Source organism: Rana temporaria, chromosome 3, assembly GCF_905171775.1.
Source record: "Rana temporaria chromosome 3, aRanTem1.1, whole genome shotgun sequence".
NCBI lineage: Eukaryota > Metazoa > Chordata > Amphibia > Anura > Ranidae > Rana > Rana temporaria.
In genome coordinates, this window is record NC_053491.1 from 278752430 (window position 1) to 278772798 (window position 20369).

The following is a 20369-nucleotide window of genomic DNA, read 5'->3' on the forward strand; positions in this document are numbered from 1 at the left end:
CTAAGATTATGCCCAAAAATCGTTCTTACTGTTTTTTTTTCCTTTTTTATGTTCTAAACCAGTGGTTCTCAACCTTCTAGGGCCGTGACCCCTTGATAAAATTTCACAAGTTGTGGGGACCCCTAACAGTAAAATTATTTTCGTAGCGCAGGTTGTCAGCACCCAAGGCAAGACAAGTAATTTAAGCCCCTAACCCACAGACATTTAGCGCTCCCTGAGTCCTTGTAATGGCAACTATAATCGCAGGTAGTGTCACTCAATGTCTCCGGCTTCACTGTGTCTCCAGCTCTGTGGTGTCTCGTAGCAGTGACACCTATGCCGAAATCAGGAGACAGGGTCTCCTCCAGCCCCTCCCACTTCACATTCCTCACCAGTCAGCTGACCTCTAGTCTTTGCCCCCCAGCAACGCCGTAAACTGAATGGGCGCTTGCGAAGAGGCTGAGTGGGCAGCTGCAGACTCCAGGAACAGCCCAGATGGGTGGCCACATGCTCCAGGGATAGCCCTGCTGGGTGGCTCCAAAAATGCTGGGAGAGTGATACAGGCTTCAGGAACAGCCCAGGATTTGGTGACCCCCCTGGTAAATCATCATTTGACCCCCGAGGGGGTCCCGACCCCCAGGTTGAGAACCGCCGCCATAGGAACTGTGGTCTTCCGGGTTCCGTATTCCATTTTACTTCTGCCCGCAGTATCTATTACTGCCCCTTATCCTGCGCATGCGCAGTAATGGAGCTATCCAAGGTGTCCACGATACTCTTCACATTACAAAAGTACAATGAAGTCTCGTGTGATGTCGGGGCTGACGTCGACGCTCAGAAATGAAGCAGCCCCGGCATAGACCCTCTATTTTTCCGGCAGGGTCTTTGCTTGCTGGAAAAATAGGAAATAAGGAGCATGCGCGGGTGACATCAGAGGTGAAAAATATACAGAATACATGAAAGGCAAGCGGTAAGGAGATTTTCATATAGCGCAACTCGTTTTAAAACCTGCAATTGTCTATTTACATAAGTCATAGGAATGGGTATACAACCACTTTAATTGTTTATGAATGGGATTCTGTATCTGTATTTTTCTTTTCTTTTTTGTGAGTCTGCCTCCGCTGTGAAATCTCAGCAGTGTTCAGCTGGTAGGCAAGGTTAGGCTAGTAGAAATTGTATTTGACATGTGTTCTTTGGTATGTAGATTACCAATGACAACCAGAAAAATGTAAAACTGAAATAAATAGGAGGGAAAAGGACATTTTGCAAGGGGAAAGCAGGTTAATTAGATTGGGAATATGTGGCCTGCAAGTGTCTTATTTGTAGTAAATAACTAGCATTATTTTTCCCTTTTGTGCACTGCTATAGAAATGATTAAATTGCGGACACAAAAACGAAGAAGAGAACAGCTTCCAGCTGATGACATACCTAAAACTACAGATAGTCTAAACTGTGATCTCCCCAGCACTACTGATATACCGCCTGACACAAATCAAGAAAAAGAAAATGCAACACTCTCAATGCAGACTGATGCTTGTCCCATTCCACAGTCACTTTGTGTTAACCAAGATGCAGCTTCAGTGTCAACAAGTCCAGACAAATCCACTAGTGTTCCACAACGGAGAAGAGTCAGAATAGTGGAAGATAGTAAATGTATCCAAGCTGTAAGTGAAACAGACGGCACGTTAATCTCCCAAGCCAGGTCAGTGTGTTCTTCGGTTCTTGAACGCTGCATTCAAGAAAGACCTAGATCTTCTTTTTTATTCCGCTTTGTGAGCTACATTTTCCGCCTCTTCCTGTTTTTCTTGAGCTTTGCATGGTGTTTGTTTCCTGCATTCCGCTGTCCAAGACTTTTTCGTCCTTTTAAAAGAAACTAAAATCATTAACTTAAAAAAAATATGTATTTTAATTTGATCTTTGTGATTGTGTTATATATGTATCTTCGTTTTGCACTTGATGTTCAGTATTAATTTAAAACCCAAATGAAGTCACAGATCTAGATAATGTGTGTAGTTGGATAAACATTGTACTGACAACCTTCATTTTCATAGTCTTCCCTCCATTTCTATGTTACAACAGTTATGTTGGGTATCTAAATATAACTATGCAGTTGAATAGGTACCAGGGTTAGACCCAAATCTTTCAGCATTGAGTAACATTATCACTCTCTTCCTTTGTAATATAAGTTTGGGATATGGGGGGTGTTTGTTACTCGGCATTGCCAGCCTAGAGTACTGGAGTAGAAACAGCATTTTCACTGAGAGAAAAGGGTATGTTACGATATTTCCAAGCAGAAATTGGTTACAAATCAGAACATACAAGGGTACAAGACTTTTAGGATAAAAAGGTGCGAGACTTCAATTGGGCTTTAACATTTAAATTCTTAGTTTGATTTAACTAAAAAAAAGAATGAAGTAGTGTACTATATTGGCACAAGTGTGACATTTTATGTTTCACATTTAACATAAGAACTTCATTCTGTATATGTGATGGCTTACTGGTGAGTTCTGCTTGGATATCGCCAAGTCAGCGGCCTGTGGGCTGGAAGGTGTTCCTTAACTAAAATGGTGACAGTGGTGTCACCCCCTGCTTTGTTGTCTGGCATTAATCACAAAAGTGGCTGAACAGGAATACAAATCATTTTTTTTTTTTTTTTTTTTTATATGTCAGCAAATGTATTTTACTTCCTTGCAAGTGTTTTTAAAGTTGTATAATTCATAATGCCAGCCATGTTCCTATTTAATTTTTTTTTTAAATAAAAGGCTCAATTTCCTTTTAGCTTTTATCGTACACCTTTCCGACATGCATTCATTTATTTCCTCAGACCTGACATTCTTCTCACTTGCGTCACTGGCCAGTAAAGCATAGAGCGATTGCAGCTGCTTTTAACCTATCCATAAAATGAGAAAAACATCAGACTCTAGTAATAAGGTGAAAATAAATCAGAGTGACACACAGGAAGAAGCTCTTAGCCATTCATTAGTTCCTGTTTCCTCTGCCGTGAGGGGCTCACAGATGTAAACTCTGCACTGTTGGACAAACCAAATACAGTGTTTCCAAGGTACAGAGACCGTCAAATTGGCTCTGTACACCGTGTATGTGACCCAAGCTATCCAAGGATCGCTCAGTTCACAGGCACAGCAGTCACTTGATTTTTCTAGTGTCATTTATAATCGGCACGGGCAAATACAGTAACTGTCCGCCACTTTGCTGTTTTTTGATGTATGGTGGTACAATATAATTCTTCAGGTTTAAAATTTGACTTGAGACAGATACAGTGCCTTGTTAAAGTATTCATACCCCTTGGAATTTTCCACATTTGGTCATGTTACAACCAAAAACTTAAATGTATTGAGATTTTATGTGATAGACCAACACAAACTGGCACATTATTGTGAAGTGGACTGAAATTGCTAAATGGTTTTCAGATTTTTTTTTTTTTTAACAAATGTATATGAAAAGTGTGGCGTGCATTTTTATTCAGTCCTCCTGAGTCAATACTTTGTAGAACCACCTTTCGCTGCAATTACAGCTGCAAGTCTTTTTGGGTATGTCTCTAACCGCTTTGCACATCTAGAGAGTGACATTTTTGCCCATTCTTTGGAAAATAGCTGAAGCTCTTTTAGATTGGATGAAGAGTCTCTGTGAACAGCTATTTTCAAGCCTTGCCACAGATTCTCAGTTGGATTGAGGTCTGGACTGGGGCATTCTAACACATGAATATGCTTTGATCTAAACCAGGGGTCTCCAAACATTCTAAACAAAGGGCCGGTTTATTGTCCTTCAGACTCTAGGAGGGCTGGACTTTGGCCAGTGGGAGTGGAAATTTTCCTGGCATCAGTGGAGTAAACATCTGGCATTAATGGGAACAATAGTGCCCCATCATTGGTATCATAGGGAGGAATAGTGCTCCATTAGAGGTGTCAGTGGGAGAAATGGTGCTTTATTGTTGTCAGTTGGCAGAATAGTGTCTGGTATCAGTGGAAGGGATAGTGCCCCAAGGGCCGGATAAAGGGCAAGCAAAGGGCCGCATCCGGCCCTCGGGCCAAAGTTTGGAGGCCTCTGATCTAAACCATTCCATTGTAGCTCTGGCTGTATGTTTAGGGTCATTGTCCTTCTGGAAGGCGAACCTCCACCCCAGTCAAGTCTTTTGCAGACTCTTAACAGGTTTTCTTCTAAGATTGCCCTTTATTTGGCTCTATCTATCTTCCCATCAGCTCTGACCTGCTTCCCTGTCCCTGCTGAAGAAAAGCATCCCCACAACATGATGCTGCCACCACCATGTTTCATGATGGGGATGGTGTGTTCAGGGTGATGTGCAGTGTTATGCCTCGTACACACGACCGGTTTTCCCGACGAGAAAACTGCCATTTTTTACATTGGTTGGGAAAACCGGTCATGTGTATGCTCCACAGCAGTTTCCCGCCAGTCTTTTTCTTGACGCGAAAACCGCTTGTGTGTATGCGTTTCCAAAGGGGGGGGGAGTGCATGCTCAGAATCAAGTATGAGACGGGAGCGCTCGTTCTGGTAAAACTAGCGTTGGTAATGGAGATGGCACATTTGTCACGTTGAACGAAGACTGAAAAGCGCGAATCGTTTCTCACCAAACTTTTACTAACACGAGGATCAACAAAAGCAGCCCAAAGGTTGGCGCCATTGAATGGAACGTCCGTTTTATAGTGCCGTTGTATGTGTTGGACGTCACCGCACTTTGGTCGAGCGTTTTTTTTTTTTACTGAACGTGTGTATGCAAGGCAGGCTTGAGAGGAAACACGTCGGGGGTGGGGGAACGTTGGGTTTTGGCATGTCAGGAAAACCGGTCGTGTTTACAGGGCGTTCGTTTTTCGCCACACAATGCAATTTGCTTTTAGGCAAAACATTTTTTATTTGGTTCTCTTCTGACCAGAGCACCTTCTTCCACATGTTTACTGTGTCCCCCACATGGCTTCTCGCAAACTGCAAATGGGACTTCTTATGGCTTTCTTTCAACAATGGATTTCTTCTTGCCACTCTTCTATAAAGGTCAGATTTGTGGAGTGCATAACTAATAGTTGTCCTGTGGACAGATTCTCCCACTTGAGCTGTGGATCGATCTCTTTCCATAGGCCTCTTGACTGCTTCTCTGATTTTAATGCTCTCCTTGCCCGGCCTGTCAGTTTAGGTGGACGGTCATGTCTTGGTAGGTTTGCAGTTGTGCCATACTCTTTTTGTTTTCGGATGATGGATTGAACAGTGTTCCATGAGATGTTCAAAGCTTGGGAATTTTTTTTATAGCCTAACCCTACTTTAAACTTCTCCACAACTTTATTCCTGACCTAAATGAAAAAGAGGAATCTCCGCTCTAAGATACTAATCAAAGTCTCCTCACCTGATCCAAAGCCAAGGGTGCTGGCAATGCATGGAATGATGCAAAATGAAGGAAAAACGTTCTGCACAGCCACACTCCAAAAATAAATTGCTTTTATTGTAAAATCAAAAAAAATACACACAAAAAGCATGCCACAGCAGATGGGGTAAAAAACTGACGTGTTTCACACCAAACGTTAGTGCTTATTCATAGCTACGAATAAGCACTAACGTTTGGTGTGAAACGTGTCAGATTTTTACCCCGTCTGCTGTGGAATGCTTTTTGTGTGTTTTTTTTATTTTACAATAAAAAGCAATTTATTTTTGGAGTGCGGCTGTCCAGAACGTTTTTTCCTTCATTTTGCTTTATTCCTGACCTGTCTGGTGTGTCTGGTGCCTTGGCCTTCATGCTGCTGTTTGTTCACTAAGGTTCTCTAAAGCCTCGTACACACGATCCAACTATATGGCCATAATTGTCTGATGGACATATTGTGTCGGATAATCCGACCATGTGTATTCTCCATCAGACAATTATTGGCTGAATTAACAACTAAAAAAGTTGGCTCACCAACTAAAAATACAAAGTACAAACACGCATGCTCAGAACCAATGTTAAACATCAGACAACAATAGCAGAAGTTGCCCAAAGGGTGGCGGTAAAGAGCTGGAAAACATGTGATTTTGTGAATGTTGGCTGAAAATGCTGTGCCGTGTGTATGCAGAACAAGTTCACGGCCAATGCCCTTCGGACCAAAATCTACGGAAAAGTTGGTTGGAAGTCCGATCGTGTGTATGAGGCTTTACAAACCTCTGAGGGCTTCACAGAACAGCTGTTATGTATACTTAGATTAAATTACACACAGGTGGATTCGCTTTACTAATTAGGCAACTTCTAAATGCAATTGATTCCACTATATTTTAGTTGGGGGTATCAGATTAAAGGGGGCTGAATACAAATTGTCCTTTCACTTTGCAAATATGTGTCCCTATGTGTTGGACTATCGCATACAATCCCAATTAAAATACATCTACGTTTTTGATTGTAACATGACAAAACGTGGAAAATGCTCAGTATCGGTACCGATACCAGTATCGGTACAATATATATATATATATATATCTCTAATGCTCTCAAGGTTGGGACATAAGGAACCTGGTGCAGGGGTCACAGTGTTCTCCAAAATATCATATGGACACTGTATACTGTGCAATACTTGCTCTGACCATGAGGTGGTTAAAGTCCTCCTCCCATTCTTGGAGCATCCCCTGCAAATGTGACAAGTAGGCAACTAAATAAGATGCTAGCACATGCCTGTAGAATCCACAAACATGGTACCCTTATCCAGAGCCATTCTGAATTGCTAACCCTTTAACATTTCTGGTGGTGTCAATGCCTGTCTGATCTGTCTATCTTTGACCGATTTTTGCTTTTGGTCCATTTTGGATGTAGGGGGCAGGCAAGTATCAACACCGCCAGGAATTTTTGGAGCTTTACTATTCAGAAATGCTTGGAATTTAGCCCTAGCTCAGACACTTTGTATTTTTGTTGTTTTTTTGTTTTGGGGGAGGTTGGAAAGCATAGTTGGAATACATGTATGGAAGCCTCTTTGACATGCCAAAGGATTTGTATTTCTGCCTTCTGCCTGTCCAGCTCTGAGATTTGCCCAGCCATGCCACACAATGCTGCAAGGTTTGTTAAAATCTTCATATTTTAGGTTTTGTGACCAAACTGTTTTTAATCACCTCCCTGCCATAAGCCTGTGATTGGTTACTGAAGGAGCAACACGCATCTGCTTATACTGCTTTATACTCCTGTCAGCATGTTTCTTTGTCTGCATATGTGCATGCAGCACATCTGATTGGCTCCTTGTGCTGTCTCACATTCTCTTTGTATTGTCTAAAATATCTGTACCTGCTTTAGAATTACTGTATTTATTGGCGTATAACACTCACTTTTTTACCCTGAAAATAGACTGTAAACTGTGATTGTGTGTTATACGCAGGGGGCTGTGGGAAGTTTTTACCCTGAAACTTCCGTCTTAAAGTTAGGGTGCGTGTTATATGCCGATAAATACGGTACATTCTGTTAAATGTACACTCTATGGATGATATATGTGAAACAAGGGCAATGTGTGCAATGTTATGAATTTTTATTGTGCATCTTTTTTAATGTGTTGGATAAAAAAAAAGTGGCTAGCAGATATTATTCATTAAAGCGGGAGTTCACCCATTTGTGTTTTTTTTCCTCTTTTCCCCTTAGCTTCCTGCTCGTTTTGTCTAGGGGAATCGGCTATTTGTTTTAAAATATGATCCGTACTTACCCGTTTTCGAGATGCATCTTCTCCGTCGCTTCCGGGTATGGGTCTTCGGGAGCGGGCGTTCCTTCTTGATTGACAGTCTTCCGAGAGGCTTCCGACGGTCGCATCCATCGCGTCACTAGTAGCCAAAAGAAGCTGAACGTCGGTGCGGCTCTATACTGCGCCTGCGCACCGACGTTCGGCTTCTTTCGGAAAATCGTGACGCGATGGATGCGACCGTCGGAAGCCTCTCGGAAGACTGTCAATCAAGAAGGAACGCCCAGTCCCGCAGCCCATACCCGGAAGCAACGGAGAAGATGCATCTCGTAAACGGTAAGTACTGCTCATATTTTAAAACTAGCCGATTCCCCTAGAGAAAACGAGCATACATCTAAGGGAAAATGTGTTCTCTATGCGTGAACCTCCGCTTTAAGAAGTAAAATACTAAAGTTTAAGTACCAAAAATACCATTAGATTGTCTCTTAAAATGAGGGGATAGTTACTAAAAGAATACAAGGGAAAGCAATCGGTAGAAATGTAACCATAGTGCAACTGCAAGCTTACTAGAACTGGAAATACAGCCACATGTAAGGTATTCCTTGCTTAATACAAACCTCTACTCACAACACTGCCTCTCCAAAGTTGCTTTTGCTACTGATGACCTCAATGTCTGCACCTGGGTGCCTGGGACTTCCACCACTATATGGCCCATTGCTATGCCTCTCCTAACTGCAATGGCAGATATGCCATGCTCCCAAGAAAGGCAGCTGAGCAGCGCATTTAAGCTGTTACTCTAATAATGCATGGCAGGAGTTCACCAATCACAGCGAACCTGCAAGTGCTTGGTGGCCAGTGCATTAAGCTAGCTCGGGTACAGATTGGGGAGATTTTTCCCAAAGTGGTTTTGATTGTCGTCGGGGGGTTTAACGTTAGATTCGTAATCGAGGAATCCTTTTTGTCACCAAGTAATAAAAATGTCTCCTATGCTACACTGCCCTCCAAGGTTTTCCAATCCATCCCCCACCCACCCATGTCTTTCATACCTGATCTGCCCATTGTCAGACTGCACTCGCCATTGTACCCTCCAGCATTTCTAACCTACAGATACTTCCCAGTTCATACCTCTTTAGCACTGTCTGCTGTCATACACTGTAATTCTGTCCTGCACATACTACTCTGTCATGCTGCCTTCTAAAACACTTCTTCAGCATTGTTTATAATATTCCCAAACCTGTCTATTTTAGGAATAGTCACACTTTTGCTAATTTAGAATAAATACTGCCACACATGCCAAATCTAATATGTGATATTTTTGTTACAGTTGATAAGGTTATAGAGAGACGGGTTCATCATGCAGTTCAGTATATGTGTGTGATGTTTATTCTCTACCAATTCCCATAGCCCTATTTTTTTTTTTTTTTTTTTTGTCTGCTTCCCGACTTCTTACAGTGGACTGTGGTTTGTAGTCCAAACAAAGAGCAAAATAGTACTCATTCAGAGCAAATGGCATTCATAATGGCTTTCAACTAGCATTCATATGTTATCACTTTACACAACAACACAGAATCTGAATTTACAATTTAAAATCCTGTATCCTCTAGAAGAAATCTAAAGCAATGAGAGGTATTTTGGATTTTCAAATTGTGCTAACCACTTCAGTTCCTGCTTAAGATCATAGTCCATTCAGTTCAACCTGTGTAGGTGTCGGTGTCTTTATTTCCCATATTCCTGTATGCAGGGCTTTTTTTCTCAGACAATAGGTGCAGGAACTCCCCCCCCCCCCCCCCTTTCCGAGTCTACCCCCTTCTCCGCCCCCTACCTACCTCCGCGCACCGTCCCTTGGTTCCATCCTCATACCCATCTCCCAGTACCGCCCCTTTCAGACAATACAGAACCAAGTATCATTTTTTAAAGTAATTTGTATGGAATTTGGTAATGCTATCAAGAAAAGCCAGATCCCCTGCAGCCAGCAACAATAGACCCTGCTAACAGCAAAGGATCAACCCACAATAAAATCCCCCCGGACCGTTTTCAGCGTACATGTCTGCCCGGGGATTTCTGTATGATGGCTGTACACACCATCATACAGGAATCCGCGCGTACTCGATACGCGGCGACGTGCGCGGCCCTGGCTGTTCAATGCTTCCACGCATGCGTCGAAGTCATTCGACGCATGCGAGGGATGGTGGCCGCTCAGACATGTACGGTAAGTCTGTACAGACGACCGAACATGTCCGACGGACAGGATTCCAGCGGGCATGTTTCTAAACATGTTTAGAAATATTTGCCCGCTCGAAAAAGGCCCGGCGGGCAAATGTACGCTGGAATCCTGTCCGCTCGGCTGTACAGCCGACCGAACATGTCTGCTGAAACTGGTCCGTGGACCAGTTTCAGCAGACATGTTCGGTCGTCTGTACGGGGCCTAAGATGCACATCTAAGAGTCTCTTAAAACTATCAATACTCCCCGCAGTCACCACCAATTGTGGAAGAGTTTCACATCCTTATTGCCCCGACAGTGAAAAACCTCCTGCGCAGTTTAACCACTTTAGGATTTGGCTGCCCAATGACCGGGTCATTTTTTGCGATTCGACACTGCGTCGCTTTAATCACTTGCCAACCGTTGCACGATTAAATACATAGACAACATGGCGCGTACAGGTACATCCCTTTAAATCTGCCGCCCGCCACATGCCTCGCAAGTGTGGCTGCGGGTCCCAGGAACTCAATGTTTCCGGGAGGCCCGCGATTGCGGTCGGCAAGGGCAGAACGGGGGAATGCCTTTGTAAACCAAGCATTCCCCTATTCTGCCTAGTGACACTGTCACTGATGACCGTTCCCCGTGAACGGTCATCAGTGACGTCACATGTAGCCACGCCCCCTAACAGTAAGAATCACACCCTAGGGAACACTTAACCCCTGCAGCGCCACCTAGTGGTTAACCCAAGTGCCTGTAATCGGTGCATTTTTATAGCACTGATCGCTATGACAATGGTCCCAAAATGGTGTCAAAAGTGTCCGATGTGTCCGTCATAATGGCGCAGTTACAATAAAAATTGCTGATCTCCGCCATAACTAGTATACAAAATAAAATGCCATAAAACGGTCCCCTATTTAGTAGAAACTAAAACTTTTGCTCAAACCAGTCAAACGCTTATTGCGTTTTTTTTTTTTTTTTTTTTTTACCAACAATATGTAGAAGAATACGTATTGGCCTAAACTGTGGGACATTTTTTATATATATATATATATATATAATATAATTTTGGGGGATATTTATTATAGTAAAAAATATTGACCTTTTTTCAAAATTGACGCTTTTTTTTTGTTTATAGCGCAAAAAATTTAAATCGCAGAGGTGATCAAATACCACCAAAAGAAAGCTCTATTTGTGGGAAAAAAAGGACGTCAATTTTGTTTGGGAGCCACATCGCACGGCCACGCAATTGTCAGTTAAAGCGACGCAGTGTTGAATCGCAAAAAGTGGCCCGGTCTTTGACCACCAAAATGGCCCGAGGCTGAAGCGGTTAACTAGTTGCCGACCAGCCGCTGTCGTTTTATGGCGGCAGGTCTTCTGCTCTGCGGGAGAGCCCGTAGCTATACGGCGGCTCTCGCGCAGGCCACTAGGAGCGCATGCGCGCTCACCCCCGACTCCCGTGCCCGGTGGGCGCGATCGCCGCCGGGCACACGCGATCGCTCGTTACAGACCGAGGACCGGGAGCTGTGTGTGTAAACACACAGCTTCCGGTCCTGTCAGGGGGAGAAATGCTGATCCTCTGTTCATACATGTATGAACAGAAGATCAGTAATTTCCCCATATCAGTCCACCCCCCTACAGTTGCAACATACTTAACCTCTTCCCCGCCCCCTAGTGTTAACCCCTTCACTGCCAGTGGCATTTTTATAGTAATCCAATGCATTTTTATAGCACTGATCGCTATAAAAATGCCAATGGTCCCAAAAATGTGTCAAAAGTGTCCGCCATAATGTCGCAGTACTGAAAAAAAATCGCTGATCGCCGCCATTACTAGTAAAAAAAAATATTAATAAAAATGCCATTAAAATACCCCCTATTTTGTAAACGCTATAACTTTTGCACAAACCAATCAATAAACGCTTATTGCGATTTTTTTTTTTTTCGAAGAATGCGTATCGGCCTAAACTGAGGAAATTTTTTTTTTTTTTTAATATATTTTTGGGGGATATTTATTATAGCAAAAAGTAAAAAATATGAATTTTTGTTTATAGCGCAAAAACTAAACCACAGAGGTGATCAAATACCACCAAAAGAAAGCTGTATTTGTGGGGAAAAAAGGACGCCAATTTTGTTTGGGAGCCACGTCGCACGACTGCGCAATTGTCAGTTAAAGCGACGCAGTGCCGAACCGCAAAAAGTGCTCTGGTCATTGACCAGCAATATGGTCCGGGGGTTAAGTGGTTACCGGCCACATGGCTCCCAAACAAAATTGACATCCTTTTTTTCCCACAAATAGAGCTTTCTTTTGGTGCTATTTGATCATTTATTTTTTGCGCTATAAACAAAAAGAGTGTCTATTTTTAAAAAAAAAGCTATATTTTTTGCTATAATAAATATCCCCAAAAAATGTATAAAAAAAGCTAATTTCTTTCTCAGTTTAGGCCGATATGTATTCTCCTACATATTTTTGGTAAATAAAATCGCAATAATCATATATTGATTGGTTTGCGCAAAAGTTATAGCGTCTACAAAATAGGGGATAGATTTATGTCATTTTTATACATATTTATTTATTTTTTATTTTATTTTTTTACTACAGACATTGAGTCTGTGGGCACGTTCACAGAGCTCGCAGCAGGGGCCCGCACGCCGCCGGGTGGCAAATTCAAAGCAACGTACCCATACGTTGCTTTGTGCAGCCGTGCCATTCTGCCGACGTATATCTACAGGCGGCAGACAGCTGGCGGTTACGTTTAAACTGCCTCTCCTCCAATCCCATTGTGTGGCCCTGTGTCCTCTTAACCTCCTTGAGACTAAATATTTTTTTTCTATGCTGGGATCGCTTTCGAGGTATTTGTAAATGGCTATCATATCTCCTCTCAAGTGTCTTTTCTCCAGTGAGAATAAATGTAGTGTTTGCAGTCTTTCCTCATAATTTAGGTCCTCCCAATCCCCTTATTAGTTTTGTTGCCCTTGTTTGTACTCTCTCCAGTTCCAGCACATCCCTTCTGAGGCCTGATGACCCTTTATTTATTTTTATATATATATATATATATATATATATATATATATATATATATATATATATATATATATATATATATATATATATATATATATATATATATATATATATATATATATATATATATATATATATATATATATATATATATATATATACATATACATATACATATACACACACATATATATATATATTTTTTTTTTATGCATGCTGATATTCTGCCGACTTTAGTAGCTGCAGCTTGACATTGCATGCTATTGCTCAATCTGTCATCTACTGGGACCCCCAGATCTTTCTCCATCCTTGATTCCCCCATCGGTTCTCCCCCCCCCAGTAAGTAGTTTGCATTTGTTTTTTGCCCCCAAGTGCATTACTTTACATTTCTCCACATTAAACCTCATTTGCCATGTAGTTGCCCACTTCATACATTTTTAGGTCTTGCTGTAAAATATCTATATCTTGATGTGAAGTTATTGCCCTGCTTAATTTTGTGTCGTCCACAAAACTGAGACTGAGCTATTTATTCCATCCTCCTATATCATTTATGATTAAATTGAATAGAATTGGTCACAAGACAGAACCCTGGGGCACCCCACTTACCACTCCAGACCAGTCTGAATACACAATGCTTATTACTACCCGTTGGACACGCCCCTGTAACCAGTTTTTAACCCAAGAACAAACCTTATGGTCCACGCCTGCAGACCTCAGCTTGTAGACTAAGGCCTTGTACACACAATAGGTTAACCAGAGGACAACGGTCTGAAGGACCGTTGTCCTAGGTTAACCTATGAAGCTGACTGATGGTCCGTCGTGCGTACACACCATCATTTAAAAAAACGATTGTGTCAGAACACGGTGACGTAAAACACGACGTGCTGAAAAAAACGAAGTTCAATGCTTCCAAGCATGCGTCGACTTGATTCTGGCTCAGCTGGGGGACTAAAACGTCCCTGGGTGCGTAAGCCGATTGCGCCGGCACCCAAACCCGCCAATGTCTGTAGCTTCCCCTGCCCGTCTCTGAGGTGGGGGGGGGTCAGCTTTTCAGGTTCACAACTCGGTAAACCTACCTGCTCTCCAACCAGCGGGTCTGCGAGGTGGTCTCTTCGGAGTACTAGATAGGGTTCCTTCGGTGGTAGCTGCACTCCATCCGGGGGACTCTCTAGCGTCCTTGGACATTTTGCGCAAGTCGCAGAGGTTTCTGTGCTTCGCGATTGGGGAGGCCCACTGTCAGTTGTGGCCCTTCTTTTTGATCTAGCGTCGGCACCAAGGAGCTCACACTTATCCTAACCTTGTTGGGACAGCGAGGCTTTGCCATCGTGGGCTACTTAGACGACCTTCTAACTCAAAATTGGTGCATGTGTCTGTAGCTTTTCAGACCCTCCGAGAATTCGGGTGGGTCTTAAACATTTGGAGTCGGTCCTGGTTCTGACTCAGCTTTGGAGTACCTAGGGTTGTTCCAGACTCCTCGTGGCGAAGGTCTTTCTTCCCCTGGAGAAATTGCAGACTCTTCAGTCTGCGGTGAAGGTATTGGCATCACACAATTGGTCTTCTCTCCGTTTGCATGCAAATCCTGGGCCTGTGGGTAGCCTCCTTCGAGGTGGTACCGTATGCCCAGTTCCACATTCGTGTTTTCCAGAGGGAAATACTGTCCGAGTGGTACAAATCTTTGTCTCTGAATCATCAGATTCAGGTGCGCCACCTAATCAGAGTCTCTCTGAATTGGTGACTGAGATCCCTGACTCTTCTCAATGCAACTGGGAATTGCCTGAGCAAAGACTTCTGCAAGATTCTTTTCCCAGGCTCCTGTTCCAGTGACCTCTCTCTTTTTTGGTATGATATTTGTTAACAATCTGTTTTCCACCTATCCAGATTTTGGTGGGTTGTTTTTTTTTTTGCGGGGGGGGGGGGGTTTTGCTTGTTTTGCTACAATCTCATCTATCTATAGATAACCAGCACAGGTTGTATCTGAGAGTTGCAACCTGGAAGCAATTTGCAGGAAAGCTCATCAACCTTTGCAGGTGCACTGGTGAATGCTATGTGGCATCTTAGATTCTGCATCCTTGCCCTCTATAGGGCAAATGCTGGTCTACTCTACTATCACTTTGATAGGTACAATTAGAAAATTCTCCAATTCTGTTAAGCTGTTACTGTTTTTAAGACGGGTCACTAAGGAAGTCCCAGCTTCTTGCTTTATAAACATTATATGAATAATTGGACCTCATGGACATTACTAATAATTGGGGTACCCGAAAAGTAGCAATAGCCCGAGAAGACAAGACCTCCACTATGCTGTGAAGTGTTCTAATAAGGCCTTTATTACATGAGCAGCTACTTGTGCAGGTTGCATTGCTTTGTTTTTGCTTATGCCTGAATGTTAAGCTTTGCCTTATTGCTTTTCACTGGCTCAAAACAAGTGAGCAGGATTAGGGAGGACTCCACTGTCGCCCTATTTACATGCAAGAGCTCTTTTACTTCCAGCCAAATGTAAGTTTGTCAGCTGTGAATAAATACATATTTTTTATCATACGGAGTTACGCTATGTGGCCACCCCCCTTCTTTTTTCTTTTCTTTACGCATTACCATTACACTGAGTACATTGGTCTTGGGAGTCCAGCACCAGCACAGCTTCCGGCTTGTTCCTGGGGACCTACTCCATCCATAGATACTGCAACCTACTGGGCCCACGCTTCCTGCCAAAGATTGCCTTGACATCTGTCACATAAAGCCTTGATCGATCTCTTTTGGCATACGCCATCAGTGGTCAATCAGTTCCGGTAAGCCTGCACTTTTATCGGTGGTGGGACTGTCACGTTATTAAGTCACAAACTTTTTTTTTTACTCACCTGAAGGATTTGTTGATGACGACGATTTTCGCTATATATATCCAATCATCTTATTGGACTTCATATTTCATTTGATATCACATTAGGTGCAATAGACGTTTTGCCAGGTTGGCACCGTTTCCTTCACTTTAAGGGACTCGCATATATTTTGTTTTGTGTTTCACATTTATTAATGTTTCATGTGTTTTATTTCATCACACACCATATGGTATTTTGATACTCACCATATCATTTCAAGCGCTACACTTATGTATTCCTTAGGATTTTATATATACCTTACCTGTAGGTAAAAAAAAAACTCCTAAACCTGTACAGTTTAGGAGATATTCCCCTTGCAATGAGCCGCTGACTTCAGCGGCGCATGCGCACAGGGGATTCTCGGCAGAAAGCCTGGCAGACGGCGGACCTTGCCGGAAAGAAACCTCCCGCGCGCATGCACAGGAGTGACGACATCACGGCTCCAGCCACTCACAGCGCTGGAGCCGCGATACACGGAAGACACGCAGAGGCAACATGTCAACTCACTCGGCGTGGACCAGGTGAGATACCGATGCCTCGTTCTGAGGTGTTTCGTAATGAGCTAGTATGCGGTGCATACTAGCTCATTATGCCTTTTGACTTACAGGTGTTTAAAAAAAAAAGTGTTGGCGGGTATACAACCACTTTAAGACCAACCTGTGACTTACACACTGCACTGGTAATGTGCCTTCATCCTCCCGCTGTTGATAGTGAAAAGGTAAAGCATGGCTCTCCATATCCTGAATGATAAGCTTAAAGCCCTACTGCCAAAACATTTTTTCATTTTGGATGAATGGTTAGAACTTTTTGTCAGCTGTTTATTGCTATTTGTTTCCAAAGCTGATTATTTCTTCTTTTCTTTCTAAACAAAAACCAGAAGTCAAGAGAAATCTCCCAAAGGGAGCTAAAAAACAACACATTTTCTAGTGTAGTAAGGAAGATTTAGGCTGGGTTCACACTAGTCCGGTGCGAATTCCAGCTCCAGTTTCTCTGCGAAGAGAAAAAGCAGCTGTTCAGTGGTTCCTCTCCATTGTAGCTGTGGATCAGCTGACCTGGGAGAGTTGGAAGGTGTAGTGAGGAGGGGAAGAGGATTTGTGTTCAGAACGCAACGTATCTGCAAATCAGATTATGTGCCTGCAATTCACACCGCAATGCCTAGAAACGCACAATTTTTTTGGACAATGCGGACTGCGAATGCAACGCACATGAGTGAACCAGATTCATTCAAACAAATAGATTTTAAAATGTTCTGCAAATTGGATGCGGTATAAGTCTCTCATCCAATTCGCAGGTGTGAACCGAGCCTTAAAGCTTAACTCCAGGAATTCAGCTCCTTTTGTAAAAAGTGAAAGCACACTATGGGCCAGATTCAGAGAGACTTACGCCGACGTATCTACTGATACGCCGTTGTAAGTCCAAATGTGCGCCGTCGTATCTATGCGCGGTATTCAGGTAACTAGATACGCCTGAATTTTGCCAAGATACGACCGACGTAAGTCTCCTACGCCGTCGTATCTTGGGTGCATATTTACGCTGGCCGCAAGGGGCGCTTCCGTTGATTTACGCCTTGAATATGTAAATGAGCTAGATACGCCGATTCACAAACGTACTTGCGCCCTCCGCTGTAATCTACGTCATTTACGTAAGGCGTTTTTCCGGCGTAAAGTTAAACCACCAAAAAGCAGGGGTAAGTCGTTTAGGGTATGGACGTCGAAAGTGCCGTCGGATTTTACTTCATTTACGTAAGTCGTTCGTGAATGGGGCTGGGCGTAAGTGACGTTCACCTCGTACGCATTGCGCCGTCGTTGGGGAGTATATGCGACGTGATTTCTGAGCATGCGGGCGCATTCGCCGTTCGTACGGCCATGCATTTACATGGGGTCACGATTCATTTTAATACAACACGCCCACTACCTGCCTACTTTGAATTACGCGGGCTTACGCCAGCCCATTTACATTACACTGGCGCACATATGGGAGCAAGTGCTTTGTGAATACAGTACTTGCCTCTCAATGTTACGTCGGCGTAGCGCATATGAGATACGCTACGCCTAACTAAAGATGCGCCTGTCTCTCTGAATCTGGCCCTATGTGTTAAGTCCAGCAAGGTGCAAGACTTCTCCTGAGCTTATCTCTATTTACACCTGACTGGTTTATTGCACTCCCAGAAGACCGCTTTTTCTGTAGTTCGCGGAGCAAGCCGCTAGCCTTCTGGTCTCTGCATCTTCAACAGTAGAGTCACTGTAGGTGCTATGCACTACTGCTTCTGTTTCATTTGCCAATCACAGAAGCCTTTGTATTGTATGAACTCCTTCACAAAATACAAAGGTTGTGAATGGGCAGCAGAAGGCAGGGGGTGGGTTTAGCTACTCTCTCCTCTCTCACTCCCAAGTGTCTCCAGCAGAGCCACAAACCTGTCAGATGTAAATACTGGCAAGAAGTCCAAGAGGGGGCATTCACCTCTTCTATCTCCCCATGTGAGCTATTTTCCATTACCTTTTGTCTGGGAAGGGAAGAGAATCTGTATAGGAACATGAAATACAGTGGACACAAATGGCATTTACAATGTGTTAATACAAAACCCTTCTCTATAGCTAAAAAAAAAGGTTTTTAACCCCTTAAGAAAAGCTTAAATAGTAGTTACTTTATGCACTCTAGAAACAAATGCTATCCTAAGATTCACATTTATTCGACAACCACTTTGAAATTAGCATGACTGTTTACCTGTAGGTCAGCTTCTGAAGAATCAAGGTTTGAACCAACAAAGGCTGAGGAGAAAGACTTCAGAAAGTGTGAGAGAAAATCCAGACATACAGCGACTCCTATTCTACATGTGTCTTCAAAGCCTGGTGCAGCAACACAGTGTCCTCAGCAATAATATAATATTGTGTGTACAGTTATTGTATAACTTTTGTGTCTGTAAATATCAATTGCCAATTGTTTCTGTAGGAAAACAACCACCCAAGTTTTATTCACTTTAAAATGAAATGCTAACTAAATGTTTTTTTATTCCAAGGGTTAAACTGCATATTTTTTCAGCAGACAACTAGCTAACTATTTAGTAATTCCATGGAAGACTATTGTCATTTTAAAAGTATTTATCAGATTCAGACAAACTTCAGTTTGTATGGAACACATCTAGACAGTATTTTTGTGAAAATGTTCCGACATACATCCAAATGTCACATTTGGTAATTTTAAATACAAAAAAATTATATTCTATCCATAAGTTCTCTTATCCTGATAATGTTTTGTGTCAACTTGTATAAATATTTATGTGTGAACTTTAGCAAATTTTTCCCTTATGTGTTGTACATTTACGTTGTTGGAACTTTTAGTAATTTCATGTATTTAAGAATAAGTTTGGTTTAATTTGTAAAGGATTGGTTTATCTTTTGATAAAAAAAGTTTTTTTTTTGTTCTTTATAAAAAAAAAAAAATATTAAAATAATGTAGATAATAGATTAATAAAATACAATTTGGATGATGCGCTTCTGTCTATTATTTTGGCTTGCCTTGTAACTTAAAGGAGTTGTAAAGGAAACATTTTTTTTGCTGAAATGACTGTTTACAGGGTATAGAGACATAATAGTTAACTGATTCCTTTTAAAAGTGATTAAAAATAGATAAAAATCAATTGTATAATGTACCTGCATTTTCTAGTTTCGTTTTTGCATGTTTCCTGCTTCTGTGATGTACAGAGCCACAGAGCCAATACAGGGCAGTGATGGTTTGGAAAATGAAACTGGTGCTGAGGGGTTTTAGACACACAGTAATCACACCTCCTTGATTAGTGACCACAGAGAGAAAGCTCCCAGTACAGTGGTCATCAGGAAACAGACAACCAGGAAGTGTGGAGATCAGAGAAGAATTACAGCAACTTGAGAGCAAAAACGAACAATGAGGACATGAAAACAGCACTGCATTAAGGTAAAGGAAGCTATTGAGATAAAAAAAAAATTCCTTTATAAAATCTTTAACAGTATTCTGTGTAAACTTTGCAGTGCTACTCTTCAGCATCTGGTGGTAAAATGTCCCTTAGAAAGCATCAACAAATTACAATAAAATCTGAACTGCACTAAATCCTATATTCAAACTGATGAAGGAAGGAATTTAGTGAATGAAGGATTAAAATCCAAAACTTTTTCTTTAAAACTCATTCGGGTCTTTCATATCTTTAAACTTGGCAACCTAAAATTCAGATTTGTCATTATTTAAGTATTTGTTGCTAATCCACCCTACATAGATAAGTGGCTTTTGCACAATTCCGTTACAGTAAAGCACACAGGCTCAGCAGGTGACTGCAGCTCAGAAGCATGGTGCAAGGCAACAGTAACATTACTGTATTTCCTGGCCAACGCATTACTGTTTCTTAAAGGGTCACTAAAGGAATTTTTTTTTTTTTTTTTTTTAGCTAAATGGCTTCCTTTACCTTACTGCAGTCCTGGTTTCATGTCCTCATTGTTCGTTTTTGCTCCGATGTTGCTGTAATTCCTCTCTGTTCTGGACACTTCCTGGTTGTCTGTTTCCTGAGGACCACAGTACTGGGAGATTCTAGTTTTTTGTTTTCCAAACCATCACTGCTCCATGGCTCTGTACAGCACAGAGGCAGGATAACATGCAAAAACAAAACTGAAACTACAGGTACATTATATGATTGTTT

General features: G+C 42.2%; 1 protein-coding gene across 3 annotated transcripts in view; it reads left to right on the forward strand.

Moving 5' to 3' along the window:
* SPDL1 (spindle apparatus coiled-coil protein 1) overlaps positions 1–19097 on the forward strand; it is a 97506-nt gene extending 78409 nt beyond the window's left edge. For 2 of the 3 annotated variants that reach the window (XM_040344680.1, XM_040344682.1), the window contains exons 11-12: positions 1345–1678; positions 18437–19096. In XM_040344680.1, the coding sequence (XP_040200614.1) occupies positions 1345–1678; positions 18437–18584 (482 nt within the window). In that variant the 3' untranslated portion in view covers positions 18585–19096. Of the gene's footprint in view, positions 1–1344; positions 1679–18436 lie in introns of all 3 variants that reach the window. The other variant, XM_040344681.1, reaches the window with a different exon arrangement.
* The last annotated feature ends 1272 nt before the right edge of the window (positions 19098–20369 follow it).